Raw genomic sequence first — 22,623 nt, forward strand, 5'->3', positions numbered from 1 at the left:
GTGCCATTTTCTCAACTCCCTACTGCTCCCTTTTTCTCTTTTTATTCAGTTGTTCACTGATCCTAAAGGAAGATGCAAGAATACGATAACAATGGAAATAAAGTTTGAGATAATAAAGACATATGAAGAAGGGACACACATTGTTATCCTATGGCCTTAAATAATCGAAGATTGGGACAACTTTTAAGAATAAGGAAGCATTAAAGAGATTCTTCTCCCATGTTGCCACCCTGGGAGGCACGGCGGATGAGTGCGCGTCCGCGGCACAGTTCTAAAGGTCTTGGGATCAAATCCAGCTACCAGCCTTCCATTGCGGAGTTTGCATGATCTCTCCATGCTTGTGTGCGTTTCCTTCCGGCACTCCGGTTTCCTCCCACATTCCCCCAAAAATGCATGTCAGGTTAATTGGCCGGTCCAAATTGTCACTAGGTGTGAATGAGCGAGCGAGCTGTCTGTCCCTGTGTGCCCTTGAACCAGCTCAGGGTGTTCCCTGCTCACTGCCCGTGAAGGGCTGCGGTGGGCTCCAGCACCCTCGCGACCCTACTGAGGACAAGCGATGCAGGTAAAAGATGGATGGATGTTGCCCCCCCTGCATTCACCCTCAAACAATACTGTACCAGTCGAAGTCACGTCAAACCAACGGTAAAGAAAATGTCACTTTTCCTTTACCTATACCTATTTATTCTTATTTTAATCTTAAACGTGCATCAAATATAAGTTGCACTGACTGTATAATATTTTGTTGCTTTCATATTTTTATCTTGAATACCAGGAGTTCAGAGCGCATTAGCTATTTATCGTTAATTTTTACCCCGCCATAAGCCAATATGATTCCCACTCCATTAAGGAGTAATGCCAAAATTTAGGCTTCTACTGTATTTGAACTCGTAATCATAATATGGAAAACATGTTTCACCATTAAATTGAAGTATGATAGAATGAAAACAAACTCTATAGCACAATAGTCTGATAACTAGCTAGCCATGTGGATTCATTTGTGTTAGTTACATTTTTAGGTGATATTCAAGAAGAAACACATTCCAATAGTGTTAGGGAGTGCAATTGAGAGATTCTTTTTAATATTATTGGATTTTCTGTGAGTGTGGTGGGTTTTAAACATTGCAAAAAAGTCGAACGCTTTCTTAAGTGACAAGAGACGCGCTGCAATTTAAACAGCCTATTTTTAAACCCCTGAATTTTAACAAAATTTAATAAACAAAGTATAAAGATTGTGAGGTTATTTTCCTTTACCTGCATCTAATTGCTTGCCATTTAGCCAAACTAAGATATGATTTTCCCTGGAATTGGAATCCTTAGAATCAAACTAGTCAAGGTTTTGTCCCATTCTTAGTATGTTTCTTTTGGTGAGACTTCTTTTGTGTGTCTCAAAACTATTTTCATCTCCACTAAATTGTTGATGACTAACTCCTGGCAGCGGCTGATTTTATATATTTTTTTCTCTCGTCATATTAAAAAGCTGCAACAGTAGGCTATGGAACATTGGAAGATATTTAAATTAGGCAATCTCTACTGAAAATAATGGTAAAATGAGCATGCTAGTTATGGTTATAATGTATGTGGTTTTTTTTCTTTTTTTCTTCAAAATAGTGTTAAATGTATGCTGATATGAATATGTTTTCTACGTAAAGTATTCCTTTGCAATTTTTGCAATGTATCGTTGATTTATTTTTCAATTATAGATTACACCGATACATCACGTAATTTTGATTTAAAAGCGCCTTTAGACGCAAACTTATTTCTGTTTCCTGGGTGCTAATTTGAGCAATCTAAATTAATTGTGTGCATGTTTAAGTGGCGGTAAGTTCAGTTGAAAACTTACAGTTTGCAAGAAAACGTATAAGGGGGGCCAGCATAATGGACATAATTATGCCAAAAGTTTCTGTACTTAAAATTTACATTGAATAAAGGATGTTTTTGTTTCCATGTAAACCACCAAAATAGACAAAGTATTGTACTTGTTTACTCCTAAAGCAGAGTCCATTACTGAGCCCCATATTTTCGTGTTTGAATGTGGCTCACTAGAATTACGGAATTCCTCTATATGTGGATGGATACAGCTGTGTCATTAATTAGAAATGTGTGGGTAAAACCATGGCATATAGGGGGATTACCACATGTGCGGTCTCTTCTCAAGGTTTCTTCATTTCCCTCATGTTGAGGTGTTTGAGTTTTTCATTGCCCTCATGTGGGTTTTAGGTCAGGGGATGGTGTAATAATAATCTGTGGTTTGCAATAATCTGTGTTCTGTGCAGCCCTTTGAGATTATTTGTGATTAAGGGGTGTACAAATAAACATGACTCAACTTGACTTAAAAGAATCCAACCAATACATATGAGGCATTTTTGAGTAAACCAGTTTGTGGGTATAATTTTTTGCTGCACTACAAGCCCAACAGTAATTTTCTGCATACACATTTCCTGGATGAGGGAAACTGCATGTTGACAGTAAACCTAGCAAATGTGTAATGCTAAATAAAGATAAATAATATATAAATATATAAAATATATAAATATATACTTAGTATGGGAGATAATGTAACGGATTACCCGTAAAAAATAAGAAATACTGTATTGGAGACATTTTATAATCATTTTAAATAAATCAGAAGTTTGGATTTGATTCAAATGCGGTGAAATGGTTTTTTTTTTTTTTTTTTTTAACCTTACAGGTTACTGAATAAAGCATATACTCAATACTAGAAGTAATATAAAAGATTAATTATCAAAATGAAAGGAATACTGTATTTACAAAACTTTTAATCATTTGAAACCATTCTGAAGTTTCTACTTGATTGAAATGCAGTGAAATGTTTTTTTTTCTAACTTAACAGGCCGTTTTTTGTTTTTTTTTATTTAATTGAGTCCTCACACAGTAAAACCAAGCACGGCTGCGGATGGAAGTAAGAATTGATTGATACATGAATAATGAAAACCTGCAACTGTCAGTCAGAGCGGATGGTCGACGCCTGAGATTGTCTGCTGATGGGTCGTCAAAAACACACAAAAGGATTTATTTTCCTCTTCATTTTCTATTCGAGAGCTGTCATATGGTAAAACGTTGTCTTTGATCCAGCCCGACAACAGCGTCAATTAGGCAAAAAACCCCAACAAAAAAACCCCCAAAAAAACGGCGTTTCTCAAACTTAGCGGAAAGTCAACAGTATATTCGGTAATATACGGTTGACGGGCAGTTTGCGAACAATCTATTTGATTTCCTCAGAAAAGCTGTCACGGCCTCATCGTCTCGCACAATACAAACGAGATAACAATGCGTTCCTCTTTGATCGGCCAACACGAATCACGTCGGCTGTGTTATCTGACGGGTCTGTTTCTATGGTAACCTTTGTGAATTTAGTGGCACACAGGCATTTCTCGGGACACAATTTCAAAATGGTTTTAACCAGTAAAAGGATGTCAGTTTTAGGACATTTTAGGACGTGATGTAATCATTACATTACAGCGGCCTATCTATTCTGATTTCCTTTTTTTATTTTGAGTCTTTTATTAGATGTTTATTCTGGTGTGAAAGTCTAATCTTGTTATAAATAACGTTCACTCCTGATGTGGTTATTCTACTTGTGTCGTAAATATTGGACACCTGCAAACAAGATTGCCTAAGCATTATTTTGACTATTATTCCTTACTGTTGTATTGCACTGCATCATTGTCCCTATTGGCCAATCATGTTGTTGTTCTTTGATTTCAAGACCCTTTAGGGTGGAAATTATTTTTGTAACCTAAGATATTTAATGTGATATGCTGCCAGCACAACAGTGGTTAGAATAAACATACAGAGAGTAATTAACACCGCTCAGAAGATCATTTGCTGCTCTCTACCCAGTCTGGAGGACATTGCCGGCTTGCGATTCTGCAGAAGACCATTCAACAAAATAAAATACTCTTCTCACGTCGGCCACCACCTGTTTGACTTGTTGCCCTATGGTAGGCACTACAGGTCCCTTAAAACAAGGACAACTATGCCCAGGGACAGTTTATTTTTTAGGGCCATCACCTCTCTAAACAAGTGTGCAGAAATGTTAAAATATATATCTTGTGACTTATTTATGAATTTTTGACATTTATAGATGTTATTTCACTAATTTTCATGGCACTATTGTTAAAATTTGGCGACTCAATTCAACAAGAATGGGTTCGGGAAGAACCTTTAAAATATCTTGGAATATTTTTATCGTGAGTATTTTTGTACAGTCCTTTTGTGAGGCTTCGGTGCACCTGGCTTTTATAAGAACTTTGTGTGTGTGTGTGTGTGTGTGTGTGTGTGTGTGTGTGTGTGTGTGTGTGTGCGTGTGTGTGTGTGCGTGTGTGTGCGTGTGTGTGTGTGTGTGTGTGTGTGTGTTTTAGAATAACTTTGACTTAGTGTGATTGTCTAATGTCAGTGTCCGACTGCACAACCCTAAATAAAGCCCTCTGTGCCTCGCTGTTATTAAGAACTTTGTTTTATTTTATTTATTTTATCACTTTTTATGGACTGTGTTTTCGTGACAGGTTTTTCATTCCTTTCCTCCCTGAAGCACTTTGCTTTACTTTGCCTGATTCGTATTAAATGTTGTCAATTTGAAGCATGTGTCTGCACTTAAATCCTATCGAACTAAGCATAACACATCATCTGTTCAAAATGTTTAAAGTCCTTTGATGTCTTCTCGCCTCATATTGTCTAGTAGACTATAAACATTAACTACGGTGTTATCAATGACAAAAATACTATTTTGTTCCAGAGAAAATGAGGGGGGACCACATTTGATATGACTGCTTTGGATGTAGACGCCATGAGACTACTGAATTACATTGTTAGTGCCAGCCAAAAATCATGCTTTTCTTCAATTGAAAGAAAACACAACTATTATTACATAGCTGATCATTTTTAACATTTCACCTGAATTTAATCAATGATGAAAGAATAAATAAATGTTATTATTATTATGACAAATATTGGGCTGAAATGAGAATTAGTTGCCAAGAGGATGAACAATAATCTATTGGACAGCTAATAAACAGGGTCCCTTTTAAAGTGTATATCTAACTTTCATATTATCTCTATGAACACCTGAATGCCCGTGTTTCCGTCGCTTTCCACAAATGCGGTAACATGGACAGCTGTAAATGTGAATAAACACCAGTTGGTGTGCAAATGTTTCCCAAACCGGCACCGCCTCATTACAGTCCCATCCAGCAAAAGGCCTACAGGGCTATTTGGCCGAGATCCGATCCTCGCTCTAAAATGGCCGCTCTGATGACACTCAAATATGGAGAATCGGTTCCGGCAAAGGGCTCAACTTGATTGCAGCAGGTACATTTGGGACGCAGTGAAGCGTTGCGCGCTTTGCGAAGCAAATGTAACTGATGTATCTGATTAACAAGGACGTTGCCTGCAGCTCACAAAAAGGAAATAATCAAACCGTCTGCGGTGAGAAGATGCGGTTACCATGGAGACGTGTCTCCAGCATCCTCGCCGCGCATACACGATACGCTTTGCCTCTTATGTAAGGAAACAGAAGCCAGCTGGTTCAGAACACGCTCGTACGTTCGGGGACGGGGTCTGGCCTCCAAAGGCCTAAATAAGAAATCCTCGAGGGAGCCAATCCCCTCCAACGGATGCAGGGATTGTCTCATCTCCAGGCGTTTCTTATTCTTCATCTCCCATGTTGACACCCTCTGCCGGTGCCACAAATTAACGAACGTATTAATTTTTCACCGCATGCTCTGCTGGTAATTACATTTCCTCAGCGGTGCGAGCCCATTGTCTGTGAAAATGTCGGAAAGTAGTTCCAACTAGCGCTACGATTAGGAAGTGACATGATTGACAAGAGGAATTGCAGGCCGTCACATCTTGCCGTTCAAACAAAGAGGTTGACGATGACAATGGATGGCTTTAAATTTAGTGTTTTCACTCAGGGTTGCAGCCCGGAATTTTACTTTTGTTGATTGCTTATTTGATATGAAGGATTGATCCTGCCAAATTTAGGAATAAATGTATGACTAAATGAATACTGGCAGATATATGCCATATTTATGAATGAACATATCAATAAACCACACAATACCTAAATACTGTATATGAAATACATGCAATTTACTGTATTCATGCATTTTGTCATTCATTTTTTCATTTATTTCGGTAAATATTTTGTCATTTATTTTGTCAAGTATTTTGTCTTTTTTTTTGTCCTGTATTTTCTCATGCATTTTGTCATATATTTTGCAGTGTATTTTGTTCATCACAACAAAATGTTATTAAAATGAGGAAGTGGCTTAGTTTCCTGAGCTTTTCACCTATTGGTTGATCAGTGATGAAGAAAGGCGTTGCAGTTGCCAATAATAAATCAACCATTAGGCAAAATGCTCAGAGAGTTTGACCCACGGCCTCGTCTGTATAACATTTTGTTGTGATAAAATATACGACAAAATACATGACAAGACACACGCCAAACTAGATGCCCCCCCCAAGAAATTACAAAAATGAATGAACAAATTGCATTTATGTCATATATTTAGGTATTTTTGTGATGTACAGACGCTCTCCTACTTACGACCATTCAACTTACTGTCATGATTACTGATGCGGGGCGCCTGAGGCTGCCCCGTTGGCGCCAACAGCCACGGACCGTGATTGGCTGTTGGACTCTTTTTAAACTCCCGCCTTCCTAAAAAAAACTCGTCCGATCGTCTGCGAACCTATGCTTCCCGCTAGGCAAGCTTTTTGTGACTCTCCAACTCTACCCTGCCCTGTTCCCTGCCTGATACCTGTTGCCGACCTATTTTCTAGACCCTTTTCTGTTTTTGCTCCTCCACCCCGGCCATTGACCTGCTTTTCTCGCTGTCAACGACTACCCTCGCTCGACACGGAAGTGCCACTTCCGCGTTTCCTCTATCTCCTACCCGTGACTGACGATCATCGGATCGTGGATGCAAGTCCTATTCTCCTTCTTAATAAAAGCTGAATGAAACAAATGCAATTGGGTCCCGTCCTTTATCCTGGTGTGTGACACTTACGTTAATTGGTAGATTATAACATTTTTTGGGGGATATCGAAAAATATCCAGACATTGATGTGAGTTAGATTTTGTATTGAGTGACCTTTTTTCAGAGTACAGGACAATACTGTAGTGCTTCTTTCCGCCGCTTCCCGCGCTCAGAACTTTGCTGTTTTTATTGTTTAATATCTCGTGCATCCATTCAATATGGCTGGTGTAAAGTGAAAAGACGCGAGCCTTTTTTTCTTTTTTTATGAAAGTGGAATAAGAAAGCTTGATGCCGTTGAGAAAATGGTCAGAATGCTTTTTTTCTGTCACTTTTTACCACGGAGGAGGACATCTTGAAGCACATCTACCAAAAGTAAGTTACTCAACTTGATTTATCTTTATAGAGCATTTTATTTCATGAAATGTTTATTTTTTAGTACAAAACAATACAGGTTAATTATACAAACTTTAAACATACAAAATATAGCACTGAAGCAACTTACGAACAAATTAAACTCACAAAATGATTGTTCTCAGCTCAGGGATGCTGCTGGAAATGTGAATTTCCCTTCGGGGATGAACAAAGTATCTATCTATCTATCTATCTATCTATCAAAATGTCGTCAGGAATCTCGTTCGTAAATACGGCAGCATATATTTGTAGCTGTTTATGTATCTATATGTCACGAGGCGAGGTGGCGTGGAAGGTGACCGGACCAGAACGGAGGCAGGAGGCATGAAGGGAGAACTCAAATGCGTTGACGATCCATAGGTTTTATTTAATAAAATAAAAGTCGCCCAATACTCCGAGGCAAAACAGAACAATACAGAGTTCCTCCGGCACGAACTCAACAGGACAAGGCATAACAGACTAAAACATGACAAGGCATAACAGACTAAAACAGGACAAGCATAACAGACCGGGATTGTGTATAAGAGTAATGAACCAGCACCCGCCAAACCCAAAATCCAGCCTTAAATAGCAGAACAGCAATCAGCTGATCTGCTTCAGCTTGAGTTCGGGGGCGTGGCATACTGGTCGTCATGGCGACCGTGACAGAGCCCCCCTCTTAAGGGACAGCTCCCGAGGTCCCAAAAAAGAAAATTACTACCTCGCGCCCCGGAATGTTGACGATCGCGATTGGGGCAACCCTGCTCCCTCCTCCGAACACGCAGGAACGGGGAGAGGCAGGCGCCATCTGCGTCGGGCGGATCGGAATCGGCGCTCGGCAGGGGGGGTCTGGTGGCCAACTGGACAGGGGATGACAGACAGGCAGAACCGACGAGAACAGGACAGATAAACAGGACAGGCCGATGCAGAAGAGTCGCACTCAGGACAGGCCGATGCAGAAGAGTCGCACTCAGGACAGGCCGATGCAGAAGAGTCGCACTCAGGACAGGCCGATGCAGAAGAGTCGCACTCAGGACAGGCCGATGCAGAAGAGTCGCACTCAGGACAGGCCGATGCAGAAGAGTCGCACTCAGGTCAGGCCGATGCAGAAGAGTCGCACTCAGGTCAGGCCGATGCAGAAGAGTCGCACTCAGGTCAGGCCGATGCAGAAGAGTCGCACTCAGGTCAGGCCGATGCAGAAGAGTCGCACTCAGGTCAGGCCGATGCAGAAGAGTCAGACTCAGGGGGGGATCAGATTCAGAAGAGTCAGACTCAGGGGGGGATCAGATTCAGAAGAGTCAGACTCAGGGGGGGATCAGATTCAGAAGAGTCAGACTCAGGGGGGGATCAGATTCAGAAGAGTCAGACTCAGGGGGGGATCAGATTCAGAAGAGTCAGACTCAGGGGGGGATCAGATTCAGAAGAGTCAGACTCAGGGGGAACAGATTCAGAACAGACAAGACAGGACAGGAAAGACTGAACAAAATCAGTACAGGGAGACTCAAGGCAGGCATGGGAGTCGAACAGGCAGGCATGGGAGTCGAACAGGCAGGCATGGGAGTCGAACAGGCAGGCATGGGAGTCGAACAGGCAGGCATGGGAGTCGAACAGGCAGGCATGGGAGTCGAACAGGCAGGCATGGGAGTCGAACAGGCAGGCATGGGAGTCGAACAGGCAGGCATGGGAGTCGAACAGGCAGGCATGGGAGTCGAACAGGCAGGCTTGGGAGTCGGAGTCGGGCTGGCACGCAGGGGAGACGGAATAGCAGGCAATCGGCACGGGAGTCGGGCAGGCAGGCATGAGAGTCGAACAGGCAGGCGTCAATTCCTCCCGGGAGTCGATTCGAGGCACAGCAAGGGCCACGACGGGCGGGGCCGTGGTTCGAACGAGCAGGGAAGGCCAACTCAGTAGGCGCCTGCCGAACTGCGCTCTCCAGCTCTCCCCAAGTCGCGCTGGGATCGTTCGCTGAGTTCTCTTTGTTGGCTGGTTCATTCTGTCACGAGGCGAGGTGGCGTGGAAGGTGACCGGACCAGAACGGAGGCAGGAGGCATGAAGGGAGAACTCAAATGCGTTGACGATCCATAGGTTTTATTTAATAAAATAAAAGTCGCCCAATACTCCGAGGCAAAACAGAACAATACAGAGTTCCTCCGGCACGAACTCAACAGGACAAGGCATAACAGACTAAAACATGACAAGGCATAACAGACTAAAACAGGACAAGCATAACAGACCGGGATTGTGTATAAGAGTAATGAACCAGCACCCGCCAAACCCAAAATCCAGCCTCCGGCCGAGTCATTCCTAAGACTTAAAAAGTGGTCGGCGGCGCCCTCTGGTGGCTGCGGCTGCATCGGCCCGCTACAACGGGTCAGGTGCAATCGACATTTCGTTCTGTGTACATTGTTACACAGAATGACAATACAAGGAAATTATTATTATTAAATAGCAGAACAGCAATCAGCTGATCTGCTTCAGCTTGAGTTCGGGGGCGTGGCATACTGGTCGTCATGGCGACCGTGACACTATACATTTATTTTCTAACTATGGCAGGGTTGTCCTCCATTAATTGGTACAGATTACTAATGCCTGACATCACATTCCCATTTATATTGGTGGTATATACATTTTGGGTCACAACCATTCTGTCAATCTATAAAAAAAGTGTCATGGTTCAGAAAATAAAGTAAATTATTGTAGATTAAACATGTCATCTGCAGAACTCAAAACATCAAAACTGTGCGATTGCATTTTGAATTTTTCTCAGTACGTCACATAAAATAAAGCAAATATAGTGGAACAACCCACAAGAGATACTTTAAAATTCAATACCTGCCACTTTTGAAGCCTCAACATGGAGTTGAGACAGCGGCAAACAACATGTATCGATCAACTGACAGTAAATGCGCTCTTTGGATCACATTAAATATGACATTCTTATTGAGCGGCACGCAACATGGATTTAAGTTAATGGATGAACACCGGGAAAGAAGACTTGTAATTTTAAAAGCAAAAAGTCCTCCCTCAGGCATCATAAACATCTTTTTCCGCACCGGTGGGAATCACATTGGCAAGCTGTCCTTGATTTATGCGAGCCACTCGTAGCAACACAGAAACATCCAGGCCTCGGGTCCACATAGTACTATGAAGCCAATACAAAGTTATGAAAATAAGTCAATTAATTGGGTTTAAGCCCTGGTCAGGCGTGTTTGGCGCAAAGCAAGCACTTGTTAGTGTATTCACAGCGGGGCTGATTGACTTTAAGCCTGTCAACATTATTTTCACAATAAGCGTGAAGATGAGGCGTCACTACGAGCGCACGGCACTACGAGCGCATCCATTAGTTGCTGTAATGGCACACTCCATTGGGAGTCACATTGCTTTTGCTATATTTAACCCTCACTAAGCTGCTCTGATTTCAGCTCAGCGCTGTTGTCACGCGGCCTCCGCGGAATAAGAAGAAGCTTCATGAAAGCTTCATGGCCTATCTTCTAAACCACTCGTTCTCAACTGCTTTGACATTAGGACCCTCCATTCTACCCTATAGACAACCTTCCACCCAAATCAAGAAACGAAGCAGATATGGTAGAATATATTCAACAAATCATTAGACTGTTAAGTCAACATCTCCTAAAAGCGACCCCCTAATTTTTTATATATTTTTTTTCAACTTCTGTTTTATATTATACTTTAATTACTTTCCATGTTCTTTTTATTTGTATTGTTTATTAATGCAACATGCATTGAAGCCTGGTAAATCTGGAAGGAGGATTACCTCATGTGCGGTCCCTTCTCAAGGTTTCTTCATTTTCCCTCATGCTGAGGGTTTTGAGTTTTTCTTTGCCCTCATGTAGGTTTTAAATCAGGTGATGGTGTAATAATAGTATTTGGTTTGCAATAGTATATGGTCTGTGCAGGCCTATAAGACTCCTTGTGATAAAGGGCTCTATCAATGAACATGATTTGGCTTGACGTGACTAAATCTGTTGTGAAATAGCCGCATACTAAAACAAACTCATACTATAAACACAGCGTGTACCTTAACATTGATAATTGCTCAATTTCTAGATGATAAATAATAATATAACAATAATAATACAAAGCTGAATAAATATATATATATATATATATATATATATATATATATATAAATATATATATATATATATATATATATATATATATATATATATATATATATATATATATATATCCTGCAGACCCTACATGGGAGACACTCAGACACCATTTTTGTATCTGACTATTAATGGGCAAAACCAACAAAATTACTATGAAATGAGATGTGGTCCCTTTCAAACGCTCTGATTGACTGAACAGGTAGAAGAGATCAAACAGGGCATTTTCGCCATCTAATGTTAAGGAGTATATTTGACCCTCCATTTTTATTCTTCTTCTTAGCATTGTTTTGCCAAGGAAAAGGGCTGCAACCCACTGAAAACACGTCCGCGACCGGCTCTTGGGTCCTGATTCACCAGACGAGAAACTCTGCTCTAAATTATCTTTGATGGCTTAGGTTAAAAGGTCTCGGTATTTAGTATCGCTCGTAAAGACTGTGTTTTCTGTCTGGAGATAGCATGTTTTATCAGGTATAATGTGCACTTGTATAAATTATGCACCTCCAATTTTTTGATTACAAATCTGTATAATATGTTATTTCACCTTTCTTTGCCTCAAACTAAGCATGGTAGTCACGAATGTTTGTACAAGTGAAGCTATATTTAAAAAACAACTATGGCCCATGTAACCTATGAACACAATCCCAACAATTGTTCCAATATTTATTCAATGTCTTTCAAAGTCCAATTCATTGTCAGATACACCAACAAGTTGTTTTCCCCGTTGTCCTTTGGTTTATATTCAAGACGACGTATTTTTTCCCATTCTCAAACAATAGTCTCGGGCTGAGTACATCAACTTTGAGCTTGAAAGAGGCGTCATATCGAGATCTGTAACTCTAGATATTAGTAATAAGGCAAAACAGGAATGATTCAGTGTTCCAGTGGAAATAAATGAAGAAGCGCCTTGCTTTTGTACATGAGCCATTGAGTATCACTGTGTTTAGTGTAAAACGCCCATGCAAATGATTCGGAAATCATTTGCATCAAAAATAGACTGCGTTTTGAGGGTCAAGAGATGCGGTTGCATTCAATGTTATGCTAATGTGGTCAGTGATATTTACGACTGATATTTTCAACTGTAAATTGATCATTTTGTTATGTGATGTCTGTTGCACCATGATTGAAAAGAGAGCGAGAAAAAGAGTGAAATACATAAATGTATAATCATTGCCGAATTACGGGATTGCACTTGTTGTGCATATGTACTACTGTATGTCAGTCACTTGACGCCACGTTGATATTCATGGTAGGCCGACGCTGCTTGTTTGAAACATTCAAAGCATTTATGTTCTTCAGTATGTTATGATTATTATGATTTGTATAGCAGTATTAGAACAACTTTGTCTCCTCTTTACCACTTGATAACGTGCAAGAGGCATGTGTCCGTGGTGCAGACAAGCACAGAACATTGCTGATTTGCTGATTTTGGTGGGCAACATGAATAAACTCATCCTATTTGAATGCAGAAACAATGTCTATTTGCTGAAAGGCGTCTCTCCTGCTTTGCCCCTGTAATCAGAATACTCCCAAAATAACATTTTTCATTTGTCTCTAGGCATGTAAACGATTAATTTGGTTGTTTTAAAAATCCGATTTCTGATCTCAGTTAGACTAATCCCATGAAAATGTAGTCAATGTCAATCCAAAACGTTAGCTATTGTTCACTAGCATGAGGTTACACTTAAATAATGATGTCATTGTAAAAAAAAAACAAAAAACAAAGATTGACAACAAGCTTCAACTCACACTGCACGTTGAGCTGGATAGACGAGTTGGTCATGCCCACCACGTTCTCAGCGATGCACGTCAGCTGGAAGTTGTTGTCGTCGCGGCTGATGTTGAACAGCGTCAGGTTGATGGAGTGGATGTCGGGCCAGTAAACATTCGACTGGACAACACCCAGATGTGCGCAGAAATTGAAAAAAAAAACAAAGGGAAACAAGGGGCACTTTAATGGCTACAAGTAATAACTGATTTTTAAATAGATTAAAAGTTTGTGGGGCGAAACATTTTCATGAGAACTCTGAATACATTACTGCGTCCCTCGTTAGTTTATTTCATACTTCGCGACCTCAGTGCATCATAGGTTGAAACATATTCCACGATCCCTTCCCAATCCCATGCTGATGCAAGAGGGAAGGGCAAAGCACATTTTTGTCCTTCCTAGCGGCTCTTTAATATTCTGTCCACTAAAAACTGAACTTCACTCATGCTGCACGGTCCACAACCCCCAACCTCACATTGCTATGAGCAGGGACCGGACACATGCCTAAGGGCCCGGTCACACAGCCGTTTGCGTCTGTATCGCGGGTAAAATTTTGCGTTTTTTTTTGCCCGTGGTTGCCCGCGATGGAAAATCCGCAAAATTGGCCAACCCGCTGTTCATCGGTGGTATGCCCGCAAAACAGACGCCGGCGACTGTTCCGCTTCCTCATTGCGTCATTTCCGCGTCATTTTCTCGTGTGGACCACGGGTATAAAAGCTGCCGAGCCGGCGTTATGCCGAGAAATGCATCCTTGCCGAGATTTGCATCCCCTCGCTACTACAACCACTTTTACCTCGTTTTATCTCACTCTTATCTCACTTTTAGGGAATTTAATGGCGAACATATAACCAAAACCACTTCGTCTTGCATTTGTTGGGAATGTAATACAACTTAAACCATTCCGTCTTTGTATTTGTTGTGAATGTAATCGAACGGTAATGCACGCCGTATACATATCACTTTTGAGCAGGTAACATGTTTATTTTGCCTTTTTCTATTCAAATCGCTCGTATCGAAACTGTTATGCACTCAACCATAAAGCTTATTTCTGCATAATAAGCTTTACGGTGTAACAGTTCTCAAAAGTGATTTATACACGGTGTGCATTACCGTTCGATTACGTTCACAACAAAAACAAAGACGGAATGGTTTATGTTGTATTACATTCCCAACAAATGCAAGACGAAGTGGATTTGGTTATATGTTCACCATTACATTCCCTAAAAGTGAGATAAAACGAGGTAAAAGTGGTTGTAGTAGCGAGGTGTTGCAAATCTCGGCAGGGATGCATTTCTCGGCATAACACCGGGCTGTAGAAATCATAACCGCTCAAGACACAGTCCCGTGAAGATCAAGATTTCAAGCTATGGCACCGAAGAAGCCGATATGTTATTATTGTAATAGTTTTTCATTTTTATTTTATTATCTTGTTATGAAATGAAAAGAAATGTCAAGAAATAAAAATGGATTAAGACGAGGTCACTACGGTGACGGGGATCCATGTCCACCCCTTGACGTCTCGAGCACAACTGACGTGTGCTCGGCTAATCGCGCTGTATATATGCGGAGAAAGGCGTTTGACCGTCACACGCGTAACACGCTAATTTCACGTAATAACACCGCGATACAGGCGCAGAACATGCTATGACCGTGCTTCACCCACGATTACCCGTTGAAATTTCGTGTCCTACCCATGTGTAACCACGCCCTGGCCGCGGCCAGAGCACGTCGTTCCGCGTCATTACCCCGTGTGCCGCCCGCGGTTAACACATGGTCTAAAGTTTTGAGCAGCGCAAAACATTTTTGCGCGGCCAACTGCGTGTGAATTTCCGACTGCGTGTAAAGCACTGCTGTATCTCGTCTATATGGCGATCTCAAAGCGTCCAACATCGTCTACTTCACGGGCAGAAATTTCTGGCCGTGATTCAGCCTCGATACGCCCGTGAAAGGCTTGGTGACCGGGCCCTAAAGTTTTGAGCAGCGCAAAACTTTTTCGCGCTGCCAACCGCGTGTGAATTCCCGACCGCGTGTAAAGCACTGCTGTATCTCGGCTGTATGGCGATCTCAAAGCGTCCAACAGCGTCTGCTTCACAGGCAGAAATTTCTGGCCGTGATTCAGACGCAAACGGCTGTGTGACCGGGCCCTAAGTAGAAATGCGTGGTTGTGGTCACGAACCATTATTCAGCAAAGTGTATTGCTGCGGACAAGGATTAGCAAACCACACTGTTGTCGGGATACGTTCCTTTCTGGCATGATTAAAATAAAATGCACGGTCATGGCCACGATCCCCCAACGCACCTTGCTGCAAGCAGTTGCCAGCGTATTGCACTTTTGTCAGGTCTTGCGGCTTTTCTGTGCCACTATTTCAGGATAAAACGAAATGCTGGGTTGTGGCCACAATCCTTTATCCCCAATCTCACATTGCTGGAGATGGGGACATGCAAAAAGCATTTTTGGGTGGAAGTATGCGATTCTGGAACATCTAAATCAAAGTTCATAGTTGTGGCTGTAATTCATGATTCTTATTCAATGATTGCATAGAACATTTATAAATTGGAGTAGAAATATGTTTTTTATGGGAGAGGGCATGACAAGCAATATTTATCTGTGGTTCTTCCCCTATTTTCTTTTCAATCAGTAGCATAGTTTTATCCTACTGTTAGCTATGTGCCGTATTGCATGTTGTGTAGTAATGGATGCTGAGCTGTTTAATTCCTGTTTATACAAACTTAATTTGATGTTGATGGCTTTTGTTTTTGTTCAGGCTGTTGAGGCATGCATTTGTTACCTGTCAATAATGAACTGAACTGTTTTTACTGTGATCCATTATTACAATCATATGTTGCTCAAATCAGGGGATATAAGAGTACATTGTTTCTGTTCTGTCTAACCAAAAGTTAACTGCACTCGTGCGGGCGCGATCAATATATCTGTATGAGGGCCAATACAGCCCATTTCTGTCCCACGGCTTTTTTTTTTTTTTTTTTTTTTTTTTTTTGCTGTTCTGTAACCAAAACCTCAACTGTATTTCTGCAGCAGTCCAACAGACAGTGAACTGCATTCTTGCAGCCGCGATCCATTATTCCTAATTACATATTTCAGAAAGCAGAGACCGGCAAAGTAAATGTTTAAAGGGGCTTGGGGCTCTCTTTTCTGCTATTCTGTCCACAAGTGAACTGACTCATCAGCTGCAATCCATTATCCATGATTGCTGCAAGCGGGGTCCTGCAGAGCTCACTTTTGTCTGGAGCCATGCTGTTTTGGCCTACCTAAGACAAAATGTTTGTGGCTGTGATTCGTTATCCCTAATCCCTTATTGCAGGGACAGGCACAATGCACTTCTGCGGGCAGCATGCCGTTCTGGCCCGCCTAATATTAAATGCACGGTTGTGGCCGCGATGCATTATCCATAGTTGACAATTGCTGGGAGTTGGGGCTGGCAGAGAGCATTTTAGTAGAGAGAGCTACTTTGCCGACTTCCTTATGTCAAGGAGGATTCTGCCCCCCTATTAACCATGTCAATGACTGATAAAAATGTAGCCCCAAATACTTTTTTGACGATCTGTATATCAATCTTTACTGGGCTGAAAATCTATAGATAGAACTGATCCAACAATCCACACACCTCCTTTTCTATAGCACCTTAACTAATAAACCTGATGTCTGGGGTAGGTACAGCCAAGTAAAATTGGTCAAGGGTCTTAGGGGCTCCAATGTGAGTGAGACAAGGAGGCCCAGAGGCTTTAACTAACCTCATGCTAATTAACTGAAGGGCGTTAATTAATGGGATTGAACACTACTCACTTGGCTCATCCTCTGTGGGTGTGTATTTATGCGGAACTTTTTTAAAAGCATTAGTCAAGAGGCAGAGAAGCATTTTTCCAAAAGTGTGACCGTCCTTGAACTACCGGGGTGTAATAAATATTGTATATCATTCATTTAGAAGTGTTTGTGTTGTCTCATGCATACCAGGTGTGTGTTGATGGAGTTAAGGCCGTTGACAGTCCAGTCCACCTCAGGCAAGGGTGATGCTGATCCATTACAGCTCACTGTCACATTGTCTCCTTCCATCACCAACACGCTGCTGTGGCTCACGCTGATCTCGGGTAAGTCTACACACACACACACACATTCCGATTAATACAAAACCGTCGCCTCTGTTGACACGTTTTCACACTGAATCAATTATTCGCCTTCTTATTAATGAAAAAAATTAGCACAATAGCAGCCCGCCAACGCTCGTTGATGAGTCACTTTGACGTCAGGCCGCCTTTGACTCCATCCGAGCGACAGTTCATCAGCGCTGCCTTTCAGTTCCCTGAGCTTCGGCTCGTATTTCTGAATCATTTTGCTTGGTCGCTTCTTCCAAATGGGATTCGTTGCATTATGAAAATGTGCTCAAGGATTTTGAAGACATGCTTTTTAGCTTTCAAGGCCACTGTCCTTTTCATGCGAAGGTGCATGGAAGAAAAATTGTTGAAGATTTAAAATGAAATACCCTCGCTGTTATGTCTATCCATTATCTCAGATGTTGGCAGCTCCCGGCCGCGGACCAGTGCAAAGCCGTGGGTCATTTGGTAACGGCCCGCACAGAAAAAACAAAAAACACTTCATTTTGTACTTGTACAGTATTTAATTCTGTATACATGTTAACAAATAGCAAGTTTGGGGGAGCTACGCCAAGCAATGGTCGATCAGTATTGAATTAAAAGGGAATCAAACATGGATCACAGCGCTGAGAGTCAAGAATGCTAAGAACTAACCTACTGGGATCGTAAATGACAAAAGCAAAGGCATATCATTTTATCACGTTGTCACGCTGTCACACTACCACATTGTACAACGTTGTAATGTAGCATTATCGGAAAGAGTTCAGCCAAAACAACGTTGTACAACATAGTAACATGAATAAAAATAGTGTGATGATGAGATCAAACGAAAAGGTTGCGGACCACTGATTTAAGGGACAATTTTGATAGTTATTTTAATGAGTATTTTAAAGAGTATTTTAAAGAGTATTTAGAATAGGTCAACATTAAATGTATCGTTGTTTTCACGTTAAAAGCAATAAAATACATCAACATTTTATCTTTTGGATGATAATACTATTTATTTATTTTTTATCCTGTTGAAAAATAAAAATACATAAAATGATGACTCACACCACGTGGTAAGCTTTCTCTCCTGGCTTTGAACTATTTGATCTCCGGCAAAACTAACATAAAATGCGACAGAAACAAAATGAAAATAAATCCAAACAGCTTGCCAACATCATTTTTGCCGTTCCATGTACTCCGTTACTCCCCAAACTTGCGCAAAATTTAGTCATTTTTTTCATATTTAGTTTCTTTTGTCTTTTATTAGCATATTTGGTATTGGAGTAATCCAAAATTAATTGAAAGTAATTCAGTCAAAGTAACCCTACCCAACCCTGACTACGGACCACTTTAATGTCAGAAAATATTTTCCACAGCTCAGCCGTACTTTTTGTGAAATAATAATGATAAGTAGAATAATAACAATGATGGATGGATGGATGGATACTTTATTCATCCCCGCAGGGAAATTCACAATTCCAGCAGCATCCCTTCGCTGAGAACAATACAATAATAAAGCAAAAGGAATACAATATACAAATACCCAATGTAAACACCAATAACACCAATTAAAACATTAATAATAATAACCACAACAATAATAGTAATAATTGTAAATCCAAGGTGTCCAATAACCGGGTACCCTCGTAACATTGCACTTATAGCACATGGACAACCCTGCACTGATTTATGTGATAGTTTAGTGTCCCTGTGCACTGTTCTTCCCCTTTTTTCACGTAGACATTCAATTTATCGTAGAACTGCCATAACTGACCACTGAAATGCAATTATAATTTATTTACTACTGTCATAATCATTGGTACGATCCAAAAACAGACCAGGGACCCTCAGTAGTGAAGTAAACTGTACAGAGTTGCGTCCTCAGTGGTGCCCCGCCAACCCAGGCGGCTTAGGGATCCACGAACCGTGAACCATCGAAACAGATATGAATGAATAGATATAGATATGAATGTATGTCTGTCCCTGTGTGCCCTGCGATTGGCTGGCAACCGGTTCAGGGTGTCCCCTGCCCACTGCCCGATGATTGCTGGGATGGGCTCCAGCACCCCCGCGACCCTACTTAGGATAAGCGGTGTAGCTAATGAGACGAGATGAGATATGAATGTAGGTTTTTTTCATTCATAAATCATTATTTCATTCATGTATAACTTCCTAATCTGTTTAGTTGTAAATAATTCTTTTTTTTTCATTGATTTAGTTGTGATTATTGGACTATTTGATGTTTGTTGTGTTTTATTTTGTAGGCAATAGTTATTAAAGTCATTTTGGACACATAATCTTGTTTGAGGATCTTCCACTTCAGTTATTTCCTTAGGTTTCATTCACTGATCACCCTACCAGTATAGACGTAAATTTCAGACAATTTGAGCTTACATTGTGAATTAACAATCATTGTTCTGCATCTCATTTGTGCCCAGAATGTTCGGTAACAAAATTCTTACTGGAGCAGCCCATCTCCCAGTCTTACCTTGACCGACCTATCGTCTCATAACACATATAAAAATGAACAAGCAGAGGCAAATAAAGCTGTACCCATTCAGTATATTTGTAACATGGCATAAATAGCTGCAGTTGACCATTCTCAATGTTGATTGGCTATAGCTGACGCAGAAGCGCGTAAACTTGGTTCCAATTATCCCTCGGGGATCATTACTTTTATTGTAGCAACTGCACCCACCTGTGCGAACCACATTCCTTAAATTAAATATCACTGAGTCAAACGTTCAGTTGATGTTCTGTGTGAAAGTAGCGGTTTCAATTAAAAAAAATACAATAAATGAACTTATTTATCTGGCATGTACTGTCCTCCAGAGGGCGCAAGTGGACTGGATAATCCCACACATCTTTTTCATTACTCGCACCCGGCTCGAATTACGAACAGTGTATGTAACGGTTGTGACGAAATTGTTACATTTTTGATGTCCTATCTGCACTTGTTTCTAAAAGTCTTGATGCTAAACCATAACTGACTCTGAATTTTCTGTACCTAACCAGTGGTGAAATATTTTACGGACTCTGCTTTTTTTATATCCTTTTCTCCACTCGTCCCATGTCCGGAGATTTTTTTGTTACTACCTCTCATACCCAATGAACTTCGGACTCAGGTCATGTGTCTGCGCCAGGATTCACCTCTGTAAAATGCAACACATGTTTCTTTCTTTGCATTGTAGTATCAGATGAGGCACGGCCCAATACTGGTCTGTGACCCTATGATTGGGGGTATTTGGCATATAATTGCAGGGATTAGCAAATGTTGATTGTAATGTTTTTATTTGTATATATTTTGTATCGACCAATGCATCTTTATTAGAGTCATTTTGTAACAGTAAGAAAATGACCTAATTTAGATAGCAGGTTGTACAGTTAATCATTAAATCCACCTTCCGCAATCCATGCAACAGAATAAATGGCCTAGTGAGTATATTCACTTCCACTAAAATAAACATGCCCAAATTTCACACTACGATCAATTTGTAAGTAAATGCATTCAACATCATCGTTATTATTCAGCTGTTGCATGACATTTTCACTCAGTAATGAGCCGTGAAATTTTTCTGATGGAAAATGGGTCTTTGGGTAATTGAAAGCCGCCAAACACTTTTTTTCCATAGTTGAATTGATTTGGTCTCTCCACATTAGCTATATGGATTGCATCAGAGACAAAGACATCATTTCTCTTTCTATTCACGAGTATGAATGCACTCACCGCAGTTTTGTATGTACATGTTGTGCAGCCTCATTTTGGAGGCTCCCCTCCTACAGTAGAGCTGCTGCGTATGAAGGTTGGCCTCGCCTCGCTCCTGCCACAGCTGGATCCAGCGGATATTGCAGCCACAGTCGAACACCACGCCGTCGAGTCGCCTGAAAACCAAACACACATACAGAGTCGTCAACACATCCGAGTAAATCATTGGCTAATCTCCGTCCAGGCTGGAGGACATTGCCGGCTAATAATACAGAAACATGGCCAACGACATTATAAAGGACTCCTCTCACCTCGACCACTACCCATTTAAATTGCTCTCTGGTAAGTGATACAGGTTCTTTTAGGCAAGGACTAACAGGACAATTACCATTCTAAACAAGTGTGCAAGACTGAAAACTTACCAGTTGTATTGAATGGGTGTTGCATTCTTATTTTTTTAACTCATTAGAGCATTTTGTTGCTGCTAAATGTCATTGCATTATTTTGTATTGCGCTATATTATTGATTTTGCCTATTTATCCTGGACTTCTTTTGATCTTATTTTTCTCTTTTAAGTTTAGTCTTTCGGGTGGAAGCATGTGTTGGCCTGGAGAGGAAAGGGCACCACCAGGATGTACTTGCCCAAACACACCACAGGAAATGGTGCCCCTACAGCCCTAGTAGTTTAGGGAAACCTAAACCAACCCCATCCTTTTAAGTCTATGACGTTGTTATGCTGGAGTGCCATGTCTAATTTTATTGCAAACTATGGTTCCTACCTTGTTATTGATTGCAATAAAGACAATAATTAAACACGATATCTCATTTTTTTAAAGTTGTATTCATTTTCATTATATTCTTCTCATCTCATCTCATTAGCTGCACCGCTTATCCTCCGTAGGGTCACGGGGGTGCTGGAGCCCATCCCAGCAATCATCGGGCAGTGGGCAGGGGACACCCTAAACTGGTTGCCAGCCAATCGCAGGGCACACAGGGACAGATAACTCGCTCGCTCATTCACACCTAGGGACAATTTGGACCGGGCAATCCACTTGAAATGCATGTCTTTGGAATGTGGGAGGAAACCGGAGTGCCCGGAGGAAACCCACGCAAGCATGGGGAGAACATACAAACTCTGCACAGGAAGTCCGGTAGCTGGATTTGAACACACACAGAAGGTTCCCAAGACCTTAGAACTGTGCCGCACACGCGCTAACCACTGCGTTGCCGTGCTACCCCATTATATTCTTATTCTTTTATTTTTTAATTGTTAATTTATATATTTGTCATGTCGCTCATATATTGTTCACATGCAGTCACATGCTGTAGATGCAAATGTACCTATTTACTACTTTTGCAATCACAACTGTTAGTTTGTTCAACAATGTCCACTCTGTTGTTATCAATTACAATTATATTCCTACTTTTCTTTATTTCTTTTATTTATTTTTTTGTCACCAGAATTCAGACGGCTGAAATTGTATGCATTTGTCCTGGTCACATGGGTTGAACAGGGACGGCTGG

General features: G+C 41.1%; 1 protein-coding gene across 2 annotated transcripts in view; it reads right to left on the bottom strand.

Annotated features, from left to right (window-relative positions):
* Positions 1 to 22,623, bottom strand: part of ntrk3b (neurotrophic tyrosine kinase, receptor, type 3b) — a 355,088-nt gene that overhangs the window by 158,650 nt on the left and 173,815 nt on the right. For both annotated transcript variants that reach the window (XM_088333994.1, XM_088333995.1), the window contains exons 5-7: positions 21,121 to 21,275; positions 17,266 to 17,408; positions 13,277 to 13,418 (exon numbers count right to left, since the gene is read on the bottom strand). In XM_088333994.1, coding sequence (XP_088190120.1) covers positions 13,277 to 13,418; positions 17,266 to 17,408; positions 21,121 to 21,275 — 440 coding nt within the window. The remainder of the gene's footprint in view (positions 1 to 13,276; positions 13,419 to 17,265; positions 17,409 to 21,120; positions 21,276 to 22,623) is intronic.

Source organism: Urocampus carinirostris, chromosome 4 (assembly GCF_059441175.1).
Source record: "Urocampus carinirostris isolate Australia breed hairy pipefish chromosome 4, RoL_Ucar_1.0, whole genome shotgun sequence".
In the NCBI taxonomy this organism is placed as follows: Eukaryota; Metazoa; Chordata; class Actinopteri; order Syngnathiformes; family Syngnathidae; genus Urocampus; species Urocampus carinirostris.